The following is a 12,816-nucleotide window of genomic DNA, read 5'->3' as shown; positions in this document are numbered from 1 at the left end:
GACACAATGAAACGAAAATATAAGCTTAAGAGTTAAGACAGTTTACCTCCGCCAGGTGGCCCATTATCCGGTCAAAGTCCACTACCTGTAAATCAGGTACTGAGGCTTTCTCTGTCCGGGTGAGGGTCCTCACCATCCGTTTGGCAAAGCCCGGGAAGTCAGGTGCCCCGGAGGTAGCATCTGCACCAAAAGAAGTACTTGGTGAGAGGGAAGCAGCATAGGCAGCATTCATCCGTCCCCAGCTGCTCACTGAGCCACCGGATGGGTCTACCTTAGTCTTGACCCTCATAAAGTCAAGTGGGTAAGGGATTTCAATGGTAGCCTTACCTTGAGTTCTTGGCTGTGGAGTGGAACCCTCCCCAGCCGCTGCAGTGCCGGCTGCAGCATTGAGTGGCACGCCACTCTTCGATGCCTCCTCTGAGGCATCCGGCATTTTCCCCTCCGACTTCTTTGAGCTTTCGCTCAACGCTTGTACTTTGGAGGGAGACTTGCCACCAGTTGTAGGACGATCTGGTTTGGCAGTGGAGGTTGTCTGGGAAGGGGTCCGCCTGACCTTGGCAGCCGGAGTCTTGAGCTCCTCACCAGTCCTTTTTACGTGCTTGGTGAAGGAGCGTGGAACAACTTTGTTGGTACCCTGCAGCAAGGAAAACAAAATGTTAGTAGCCGGCAAAATACTTGAGTTAATTCGTTAAAATGAGCATTGGGGCAGGCGGTCTTACCCCGCCTTTCTTTGCATCCTTGGCCTCCAAGGACGCTTTCTTGGCCATCAGCTGCTCCTTGCGCAGCTGGGCAGCAGGCTTAGCCGGAGTCTTTGCCGGATCCACCATCTTTTTAGCTTCGGCTGCAAAGTCAGACGGAATATCAGGCACAGAAAAACATAAGAGAAATTATTATTGAAAGCAAGGCAAAGATTTTCAAGTATAGGGATCTACCCTGGGGAAACATTGTGCTAAGCCCACAGGCGGATAGGAACCTCTCATCCTTGAAAAAATCCGGATGGGGGATCCAATTCTTAGGGACAATTATCTCCGTCCCGTCGTCCATATGCGCCGTGGTGGTTTCAAAGAAACCAGGATCAATGATCTGCCGGCGGGCTCGTGTAGAAAGCTCCGGGAGAGCACATTTCCTGCCCAGGAGTGCCGGCTCCTTATTATACCGGCGCAGTGTCCGGTTGTGTTCAAGGGATGGAGAGGAAATCAAGTAAAACCTTTCCCTCCATCCAGCCCATTTGGACACCTTGTCCAAAGTTATTTGATATTGGGGCAAGGTTGTGAGAGTATACCAAGCCCCATGACCGTCTGGGGCCCTGCTCAAATAGTGCATATGAGCAAAGGCCGAAAAACTAGGCTCTATATCTTGAAATTCGCAGGCGGCAATATACCCGAGTATATTCCCCCACGAATTCGGGGTTAGCTGCCAGACCCCTAGATCATACCCCTTGAGGATCTTCCTGATCCCAGTATGGAGGGGGAATCGGAGACCGGCTTCAATAACCGCCTCGTAGCAGACGAAGTAGTTGTCTGCATTTGGGATATCATCCTTCCAGGCCATAACGGCGTCCGCAGGCGGAACCGTCACATACCACCCGTTCCCAAATGGATGCTTTTCCTTAAAGACCTTGAAGCTGCTCTTTAGTAGGGCCCTGTCAGCCGGCAGCATTCTTATTTTTCTGGGGTCAGGCTTATCTATAGTCTTCGCCGGTACTTGATAGTCAGCCGCGAAGTTCTCTTGTGCAGAGCCGGAAGTTTCCGACCCTGATCTCTCAGCAGCCTCTTCGCCGCCTGACCCATTTCTTTCCTCTGGTTCAGAGGATGAGGCGGCCTCTTCACCGCCTGACTCACTCACTTCTTGTGAGGAGGCGCCACTCTCAGAAATCTCCGGCTCATCCGGACTCTCATAGCCCTCCTCCCTAGAAACCTCGTCAGCGCGCACTCTTCTAGCGCGCCGGTGTCTCGGCTTGACAGCCGTTTGTTTAACTCTGGCCATTGTGTCCTGCACAGACACAGAGAGGGAGGGATTTGGGGATGAGCAAAGGAGATCTGATTGTCTGGAAAGGGCACCCCCGGTTCTAGACTCAGCCGTACCAGGAGACCGGCTGAGAGTCCTAGGTCGTGCCGTGTGTGTGGATGAAGAGTCCATCTATTTTGTTTTGAAAAAAAAAGAATGTATACAAAAGAAAACTGAAGAAAGAAAACGGATAGTTACCTTTGAAAAAAGCTCTGAAAAGTCTGAAAGCAGCTACAGCCGGTGACCGGGTGTTCTTGAGTGAGCACGCGGGAATCTTGAAATGGCAAGTACGCAGTCGGAGTTAGAACACCTCTCTCTAGAAATTTCTCCTTCTCTCTCTAGAAAATGAAAATGATAAAGTGAGAAGGGAAAAAAGGGGGGGGGGGTAAACTCCTATTTATAGGCAGGGTAAACGGAAAAGTGACCGTTAACCCTAGCCGTTTTCACTGCTCACCTCTCACAGTGTGACACGTGTCACAGGCACCACGTGGCCTGCCACGTGGCACCTGTGAGGGGCAAATGTTTAGGGAATTTTTACCCTAGACAAGTGGACCAATGAGGGGGTGCCACGTGGTAGAGGCTGGCAGGTCATCCTTGGCCAATCTCCAGCTGACACGTGGCCTCTCCAGATACTTCCTTAGAAATTGCGGCTTTCAGAGGCCCAATTTCCCAAACGCATTGATTGCGGCGCAGCCCATTTGTCCTAGGTCAGATGACCTAGGGGAGGGCACCTTTCCCAAGGACCCTATAAATAGGGAGATATTCCCCCAAAATGGGGGACATCTGATCTTATTCAAAAATTTACTATCATTTATTACATCCTATTTTCTCTCTCATCAGAGAACACCTGAGCTTGGAATCCAAGCAGATCCCCACCTAAATTTCCGCACTTTTTATTCTCCTTCAAGTTACTAACTTGAGCGTTGGAGGCGGAGCACCACCCAACCGGTGTCTCCGTTGTTTTTGCAGGTACAGAAGCCCTCCGGACCAGTGTTCGAGTTGTAACTCTCTCAAGGGACAAAAAACACCCAAAACATGACCCTTTTTCAGAACAGAATTAAGCTACATATGCAAAACATAGTATCAAAATCAACAAAAAAAAACACACACACACAAAATTAACAATAGTCATGAAAAAACAGTACAATCACTCAAACAAATCAAAATAATGAAGATCGACACCACATAAACTGAAACGCTAATTGACTGAAGCTGATGATGATGCTGTCGAAACACGGAAGAAACCTCCAACAGATAATGGTCCAAAGGTGGTTGGTGAAGGTCTTGTCATAGATGAAAGGGTGCGTTCATGTCTCCTCAGATTTGTTTGATGCTCCTTTCCCCACTAAAGAATGAAATAAGTGTTAAATTAGCAAATAACAACTTTGCATGCAAGTGAAAGACGATGAGATAATCGCTGGTTGAGAGGTTGAAGAGAGAGAAAATTGAAGTTCTCATAGAGAAAATTGGCAGTTGAGAAAGAAAGAAGAGAGAGAAAGAGGTTGTTGAGTAAATAAGGAAGAGAGAGAAAATTTTAGAAGTTAATGTTTGTGTTGAAATTGAGTGGTTGCTGAGCCCGATTTACACTAATTTAGTGTAAACCGGATGTTTTTGAATATTTGTGTTATTTGTGAGGTATAAAATATTCTAAAGTTGCAACTAACTTGGATCGGAGGTAGTACTAATTATAGTGTTCATGCTTCATTTCTAATGTTTTCTAAATAAGAATTACGGAGTAATAATTATATTATTCATGTGAACTTCATTTCTAATGTTTTGACGAGAAGAACAAATTATTTTCATGCTATTATTTGAAAAACCGTGTGTTATTGTACGGTAGGTATTACTTATATTTTAATATTTCATGACCAAACTAAGGAATAATCAAGGTTGACCAAAAGTCCAAAACACATCTACAAAGGAAAGCACCAATTTTGTTTTGGAGCCAAAATAAGACAAAATCACAATATCAATCACCATTTCCGCAATTTAGCTAATCACCATTAAATTGAACCCCACAAAATTCCCACCTAAATCCTTCAATCTTCAAAAATGTCTTCACATAAACTTGTGCAACAAAATTTGCTCTTCATTTGACATTCCCAATTCAAAAAATGGCAACTTCATCATTCAAATCTTCCTCAAAAAGACCCACTACTTCATCTTCAACCTCTTCAACTTCCATTAATAAGCACCCGTTGCAGCACCATGCAAGAAAGCCACAATCTTCGACCCAGAAACCTCTTCCTCGAAGATCGAGAAGTGTGAGCTCAATTCCGAGGACCCAATTGGATATAACCTCGGAATTCCAGAACAAAAGGGATAATCCTCTCTTTTGGGTTGATGGGTCACCCAATAATTCCGAGGAACATATTGATTTGGTGCAGTTGTCCAATTTTGAGATCCCTAAAATTGTTGGGGTTGATAATTTACATAATTTGAAGGGTGATTTTGATGGTGGTGATGATGGTAGAAGAGGGAGGTCAGTTTTGAGGAACTCCGGCGGCGAACCGAAGTTCTCTAATGGCGGAGGTAGGAAGGGTATTGGCCGGAGCTTGTCTAGGGTTGATACTGGACGGCGGCGGCGGTCTCCGTCTCGAGGGCACTATGGTAATTCTGAGGTTTGGTGACACATTTTATTTCTCTTTTATCTAATTTTTTCATATTGATGATGAGAATTATTTAATTCTGATGTTTTGAGCTTTTTAGATGAATTGGTGTTGTAGACTTGTGTTGTATTGCAGGAATTATTGTAATGTAGACACTCCATTTTCGGCTTTTTGACCCGAGTAGGTTGGTATGATATAGTGTTACCATGTACTTGTATGTAATTGTTGAGGGGTTGTTATGAAATTGATGATAGAAGGAGTTTGATTTGTGTTCGTTTTTATGACAGATGATGAATTAGACTGTGCAAGGAATCTTGGTTTTGTTGCTAATTTAGAATATTCAATTTTGGGTGTATTGATTCTTGAATTATGTATAAGTAGCTAGTAGCTACTGTGGTTAATGCTTGATGCCTGATGATTTAAGATGAGAAAACTATGTGTAATGTCAAGTTTAAGGCTTTGAGGAATTCATTGTATGAAGCTGGATTTCTTGAACATATTTTGCACCTCACATGTTATGCCAAGATGGGATGGGGATAGTGTTGTCTGCATGTGTGTGCGAGAGTGGACGGTTAGGACACAATAAATCTTATAGTTTACCTAAAGTTCTTATGGAGTTAAGTTGGGGAACACTTGAATCTTGTTTGAGGGTTAGGGGCTTTAACACATCTCTATTTCTAACAATTCTTTTCTCCACTGCCAAATCTGGATACATCTGTATTTTAGCTGTGACTCACAAGGATCTTGTTCTGTTAATCAATGTGATAGTATAAGATAGTAGTACACATAGTTGGAAAAGTTTGTGTGGAGCTGAATTTTGCAAAAAAAGAATTTGCTTCATTTGCCTTCTTTCCACTGATCCATAGTTCTTCAATTCGAATGTTAAATTATTTTTGGAGCTTCACATGTCTCGAACGTTGCTAGCATGTATGCCTGAAAATTTAGTTTTCTCTTAATGTTGTATATTTGTTCAGTGTGAAAGGGAGCAGGAAAGTGAATCGTTGAATTCTAGAAGCAGAAGTAAGATCAGTTATAAAGCAAATCATGCTTTGGTTGATAAAAAGAGCAATCTGGCTAGAAGTGCTTCTGATTTCTCTGAATTACTGAAAGGCCGGAATACTTGGTCAAGTCAGCATCCTGCCTCTGAGACTTCAGCTGATTCTGCCATTAATGTGGTACTATGTTTGATACTCTTAGCCATTCATTTAATAACTTTTTTTTATCCAGTCAAAAAAAAGAAAATAACATTTTTTTTTTTTTTTTTTTTTTTTGTTCTATTAAGGACTAATCTCATCTGTCTCTTGTGATTGTTTTCTAAAATAGTCTGGCTCTCTAATACCTCATTGGGATGATGAAAGATCAACAAGTTCAATCTCAGAAGCTGAAGAAAAGACCATTAATGCAGTTTCAGAGGAGAAGGTTGGTTTCTTGATATTTATTTCTGAGTTGAATAATTGACCCTAAGTCCCTTAATTTTGGCTACTTCCATTCCAGATAACTCCCTTAAAAGACAATAGTGGCACTACTGGTGGAATTCTTGAGACTGTTCGTTCAGAAGTTAGACGGGTTATCTCTGATTTGCAGAGTGACTTAAAACATGTGAGTGCCTCTAGTTTATATTTTTAATGTTCTTTCTTTCCATTTTATTTTACTTTTGCGTCAAGCTATTTTACAACCCAATTTCCTCCTTACTTTTAATGAGTAGCCAATTTGAATTACATTACTCTACCAAAAAACTACCTGGGATGTGCATTTGTGCAATATGGGGATTAAAATGGGAAAGTAGCAGGTCTGTATAGAATTTCAAATTGTGAGGCAGGTTTGATTTGTTCTGCTGGCCATAGTTGCATAATTTAACTTGTCCAATAACAAATTTTCTTTTGGGCTCCAAAGTCTTATTAACCGAACTGATTATAATAAATTTAAATTTAATTTGTACCATAGATATAGTGGTATACATTATAGAATCCATAAACAAGAAACAGAACTAGTAAGTTATGAAGTTGAATTTTCTGAAAATACATTATGGCTATACCATCTTGCTATATTGATCTTAGTGGATCATTTATTCATAGTGAATGTCATAAATATGCAAAGTTTTTGACAACCCTGCATCTTTGTCTTAAATGAACTGAATAAGCAAGATCACCGTATTGTGTGTTTTAAAACAAACGTTCCCAACACATTGTTTGCTGACGTCTTAGTGAATACTGCCATTTTTAAGATGCCAGGTTTTATGAATTGTTGAGGCCATCTTTAGTTGCAATTTTATTGCTTCTTTCTTCAATGCAAACGTGATTAGAAATTATGAGTTAGCTTGTTTTGCTCATGAAATCATGTCCGCCTATTATGGAATGGATTGAATAAAGTTGTCTTTTGACCTGTCAAGGATTTTACTGAGTAAAGGAGGTAACTGTAACTACTTGCCCCAAGCCTCCTATCTTATAGACGTATGCAAGATGTCGTCCCAAATAATTTAGGAAAGTTCAATGAAGATCTGTTTCGAAGTAGCTGAGGTGGCAGTTTGTTTAGAATACAGAGCTGATAAATGAGATAGCACTAGCGAGAGAATGGAGGTTATTTGTGTGATGTAATTTCTTTGCTTGGGAGAGAGTATGAGCCTCTCGAGTGCTTAGAGCCCCTGTAATCTTCCTAAGTGGATAATTATTAAGTAAATATCCTCTTATCTTAACTCTTCCTAACTGATATTTCTTGTTAATTACTGGTTGCTGGATCCAATTCATTACAGTAATATTTAATATATGATGAAGTTGAGAATTTGATCTTATATGATATCTAACCTCTTTCATCTAATTCCGAACTACCAGTGTCAAAACTTTTGACAAGACTCCCCTGCTTCAACACATTGCTTTGTTCTTCCACATCAGATTTCTTAGACACTCGTAGGCTCATAACAGTCTTTAAATGGGCATGTACCCCCTTTTCAGCCTTTATGATTTGTGCTTTGTTCATTGGGCATGTCCACCTACTTCATTTTCTACCATATGTCCTTTGTTCATAGTGCTATTTTCTCTACATTTATGGTGGGAAGAGGTTCATTAATTTCTTGGAACTTCTATTTCTTGAAGGCTCAAGAAATATAAGTTAGGGACTGGTTGAGCTTCCTATTAAGATGATTTCCTTGATGGATGCTTTGGCAGGCGAGTTTCATAGGTAGATTTTTTTCTTGTAAAATACTTCCTCCGTTTAGTTGACATGCTTTGACTATGCACTATTCACAAACTATATTTTTACTAGCTTTGTGATTTATATCTATGATAAAACGTTATCATGTGGGATCTTGTTGAATCATCTTGATATAAATTTAATTAATATCCACTTTTTTTTTTTTTTTTTTTTTTTTTTTTTTTTTTTTTTTTTTTTTTTTTTTTTTTTAAATTTTACAATGTTGATGATTGGAGATGTTTATTGTTGAAATTGAGCGTTGGCAAATGTGATAATAGAAATATGTCAACTAAAAAAAACGAAGAAAGTATCAAATTAACTTATGGTATTTTTTACTTTTCGTTGTTGGCCAAATTTGAGACATAGAATGCATCGACCCCCATATCACCTTGGTGCTGCTGAATTTCAGCAATAAATTCTCTATGCAATGAGGGCCTGAGCTGTATAGATACAACAGTAAACTTTAAATAAAAATAAAATCAAAGAAGGAAAGTGGTTGGCAGATCTGTATCTTATGGAAAGCCTCTGAGCCACATAAACTGGATCCATATTGTTACTGAAAGGTACACAAAAAATTGCCTTCTGCAAGACTGGTAAATACACTTGGTTTCTATAAAATTTTGGATTGTTCTTATGAATCATGGCACTATAACAAAACTAACGGTCAGTATCATGTTGCAAGACATGTAATAGGCGATAGGGATGGACTAAGTAAAGACCATCAATTGGTATTTCCTTCTAAAAGCTCTTATAATGAGATGCAGAGCTGCCTTTTAAAGAGTTAACTTGAAATTGATATGTAAATTAGGATTACATGATTAGGTGGTAACCATTTTCTTGAGCAATCTTGTGCCAAGCAATCATACACCCATCATATGCTAAACTTCTAAACATTTTTGCAGGTCAAACTAAGGAGTGATTCTGATGTAATTGATAGCGGCATCAATTCTGATGTTTTTGATGAACTGGAAGATCCTAATGCAGTTGAACTAGTAGAAGATTTTAGAGAGGAATTTGCTAGGGAGCTGGAAGAGGTAATTTATCTTTCATTTTTACAGTTGGAATTTGATCTTTGTTGATCTCATTTCCTTTGGACTTTTTGACTACATGATTTTAAATTACAGTTTAAACAGATATCTAAGCAGTTGCTACGAATCTTGTATCGTTTTCCTCCTTTTGTGTTCCTTTTCCTTTCCTTATTTCCTTGTACACAATTTCCAAACTATTAGAGGAGGAATGCATTATATTGCTGGCAATCCGGCCTGGTACTTGGGGCTTTTTTGTATAAATTATTGAAGATATTTATAAGGATAAAAATTCTGTCAGATAGCTGAACACTTGTTTCTTTTGAGCATTTTGCTTGTTTGGGCTCCCGTAGTTGTTGTAAACCTCCTTTCTCATTAGTACCATTACCATTTAGTTTCATGTGAATATTCCTGCAACTCTGACCAAAGGTTTCTCCATTATGTCTGTAGGTTCACCACTTTACCTTTCATCAGAAAAGAATTAGAAAATTGTGTAAAATTAATGTCAGGTTTACAAGTACTTCTGTTTACAGAGTGCATCTTTGCCGTGACATGCTAGGGGGAGAGATAATAAGATGTCATGTATATTCTTTTGAATCTCTTATTAAATCAAACAAATGTTTTGTTCTTGATTTCAGCTATACTTTTATTATGTTACTTGGACTCGGGTACCCATGTCCGACACGGGTATGTGTCTAAGCGTCTGACTCGGCTATTTTGTGAAAAATTTCCATGATTTTGAACTATAAGTAAAGTGTCCGGCAGTCCGGTGTCATACCCATGTCCGAGTGTCGAGGGTCCGACACGGGTACGTGAGGTGAAATGAAGAGTCCGAATAACATAGCTTTTATATTTAAAAGAGAAAAAAAAATACACCACTCTGGTATATCTTATGTCCTTTTGGCACCCTTGAAGCATACTCATATAGTCATACTTCGTATATAACAAAACCTACACCATTAATTTTCTTTTAATTGTCTATGGTTTTTGGTCCACCTCTTTTGTCATCATATACTGTGCTGAATATGTTTGGCGTTGATGAACGAGTGATAATATTACATGCTGTGTCATGAGACATTTGTCATCCTGATGTCATAACTATCTTTCTGTCATGATGTAAATGTGTTCTTTTAAACGTCTTTCTTGCTTCAGTGTGAAGAGCGTACCAGGAAACTTCGAGCAGAATTAGCTGTTGAAGAGCATCGTGAGAGTGAATTATTTAAAATTCTTAACGACACTGTCCCTGAGCCAAAGACTCCTGTTGTGCAGAAAACTCGTGCAGTGAAAAAGGTGATGCTCTATTTTCCCTATGTATTGTTACTGGGTAGTGATGGCGCCTAGGTTGTTTTTAGTATCATGGATTGGTGACAAATAGAGTTGGAGGATGTCCATATTACTATTTTTTTACCTATTGATTGTTCTGTATCTTAGTTCTAGTGAGTTGGATTAGTCATGCAGCATTTTTCACTAGCTGTGAGTTTCTCATAAATCTCTACTAAGGGTCTAACCTACTGTACATCGATTAGGTTGGTTAGTTTGTTGGAATATTTTCTTGCATCTAAAAGCTTCTGTATAGTGCTTGAGATATGTTTATAAAAATCCTCATAGCCTCTTTTATTGATGAGTCTTTTACTTCATTATTACTAAATTTGCTACCTTGAATTCATTCTTGAATGGCTAATGTATCTTCCTTGATCCTTCCTATGCTTCTGCTTAATTTCATGATACTTAATGTGTGCAGGCTAGTTTTGAAAGGAAGAAAGTGTCTAGGCACCTTGAAGAAGATGCATTGGCTTTTTTTGATGAATGTGTTTCAATATCAACATTTGATGAGTCAGACTATTCATCTATAGAGGATCTACCCTCCATGGTCAGTGTAGATGGCCAAGGCAGTGAGAGAGTAGGTTTACCTGGAGTTCCAAGCAGATTTAGTGATGCTTACTCCTTTGAGACCCAGGTCTGTTCCTTACATTGCCTGTTATCCTTTGTGTGTTTTCTTGCTAAATTTTTGATACTGTCCTTTACTTCTCCATCATAATATTGTTGTTAAAATTCATGCCTTTGCTAGACTGGTTTTTCTGCTCTTTATTGCTGCATTTTTGCACACATCAAATGGGTTCATGGCTTAGTCGTAGTTGTGACTTGTGAGTATGACTATAGTTTGCCTCTTTGAATTGCATGTATTTTTCTTGCAATGAGTGGCACTGTTTTAAAAGGAAAAAAAAAAAAAAAAAAATCATATTTGGGAATATAGTTCGTATTACCATGGCCGTCCTAGTGAGAAATTTTAAGCAAAGTTGCACATAAATTTGTCGACTTTACCGTAATTTATGGACTAAGGGCCTGTTTTGATTTACTGAGCTGAACTTAGCTGATTGGAGCTAAACTAAACTGAACTGAGCTGAAATGAATTGTTTATGAGAGAAGGAAATTAGGAACTAAATTGAAATGATCGGAGCTGAACTGAACTGAACTGAAATTAGGCTGAAGAGAACAGGCCCTAGTTCTGGATGGATCATCAGCGTTTATGCTTCAATGAAGTTTTGATAGAGCTATTGCACTCAATCACTCATGCATGATTGTAAATTTCTAATTAATGAATTCTTCTTTCTAGCATGTAAGAGTAGCTATGTAACCTCAATTTAGTCCTAATAGTTGGGCAATGACTGAATTGTGATGGATGGTATATATGCCTCTTGTTTAGCATGTAATCTGATTTGTCTCCAGACAGTATTTTATCTGCCGGAAAATATTTGAATAGCAAAACAATAAAACTTAGTCTGTTTGATAAATTCTTAATGTTCATTGTTCCTGTTGAAATGCAGAGAGCTCCATTTGTGCAATGTAACGAGGGTTCTCCACTTAAAAGAAGTCATAGTAGTTCATTGTCAAAATCTCCTTCAATTTCACTTGAAGAAAACATAAGAAACTATGTCAAAAGTTTTTCCAAGGATAGTGAAGGAGAAACCAGCAACTCTGATAACACTAGAACAACTACTCGAAGAATTGAAGACTACAATTGTGAAGTACCTGTGGAGAAACTTTTGCTCGACAGGGTAACGTTTAGGAGCAGAATAGAATCTGGGGGAATGTTATTATGTGGTGGAGGCGCTGGTTTTTCAGTGGCTCCCTTTTCTTCAGTTTTATGGTAAATAGCTCTGCAAATCTGCAATTTTTTTGTGTACAGATTTCCAAAAATTTTCTGAAGATCTTGTATACACGGTAAGCCTTCTGCAATGAAATATAAATATATTTATGAAAAGTCTGGTGCAATTTTGAAATCAATCCTCATTCCATCTTTCAGTAAATTCAGAAAAGCATAAATTTAGTTATGTTCCTATACATCTCCCCATTACACTAAGGCTGAGTGATGGTGCAGGCGAAGTGTGATCAGGTTAACACGGAAACTCATATTGCATACAAGTACTTAGATGGTATAAAATGACGAATCCGAGTAACATGGCGGAGTTTGTATTATGTTTGTCAATGGGAAAAGGGAATTTAGGTGCAGTGTAAGAATCCAAATTGAATGCAGCATGAAATTGGGCCAGAAAAAGAGGCCAAAAGTAAATACAAAAGAGCCCAAATGAAATGGTAATGTTTTTGCATGCCCTGTAAACCTGGGTTTGTTTTGTTATAAGAAGTGAAGTTGGTGATGAGAGTTTCTGTACAAGTTTGCTGGCATAATTGAAAGTCATAAGCAAATTGCCAAATCTCTTTTTAACTCTTCAGATTTGATCTCACACGTGTTCTCTCTTTCACCTGCTTTTTCATGTTTTTTGGGTTACAAATATTACCCTCCAAAATATAACTGACATTTCCAGCTCCCCTTAACCCAAAAATTAAAATTAAAATTAAAATAAAAATAAAAATAAATAAAAAAAATTAAAAATAAAAAATTAAAATTATAATAAAAAAAATAAAAAATTATTTCTGATGAAAAAAATGTATCAATTTTTGTGTAAAATCAAAATTTTCTGAAAATATCA

At 38.6% G+C, this 12,816-nt stretch overlaps 1 protein-coding gene across 2 annotated transcripts; it reads left to right on the top strand.

The window, feature by feature from the left end:
• The first annotated feature begins 3,956 nt into the window (after positions 1 to 3,956).
• On the top strand, positions 3,957 to 12,089 carry LOC145606105 (uncharacterized). 2 transcript variants are annotated; one of them, XM_081662159.1, is made up of 8 exons: positions 3,957 to 4,628; positions 5,591 to 5,791; positions 5,940 to 6,035; positions 6,111 to 6,215; positions 8,705 to 8,836; positions 9,980 to 10,117; positions 10,569 to 10,784; positions 11,653 to 12,089. In XM_081662159.1, exons 1-8 carry the CDS (start codon positions 4,122 to 4,124, stop codon positions 11,977 to 11,979), a joined length of 1,722 nt encoding a protein of 573 aa, XP_081518285.1. In that variant the 5' UTR covers positions 3,957 to 4,121; the 3' UTR covers positions 11,980 to 12,089. The 2 variants fall into 2 exon arrangements, with proteins under 2 accessions (XP_081518285.1, XP_081518286.1); XM_081662160.1 differs by having other exon boundaries at positions 4,385 to 4,617.
• Positions 12,090 to 12,816: the final 727 nt, after the last annotated feature.

This window comes from Chenopodium album, chromosome 22 (genome assembly GCF_948465745.1).
Source record: "Chenopodium album chromosome 22, dcCheAlbu1.1, whole genome shotgun sequence".
Taxonomy (NCBI): domain Eukaryota; kingdom Viridiplantae; phylum Streptophyta; class Magnoliopsida; order Caryophyllales; family Amaranthaceae; genus Chenopodium; species Chenopodium album.
This window is presented reverse-complemented; position numbering and strand designations above follow the sequence as displayed.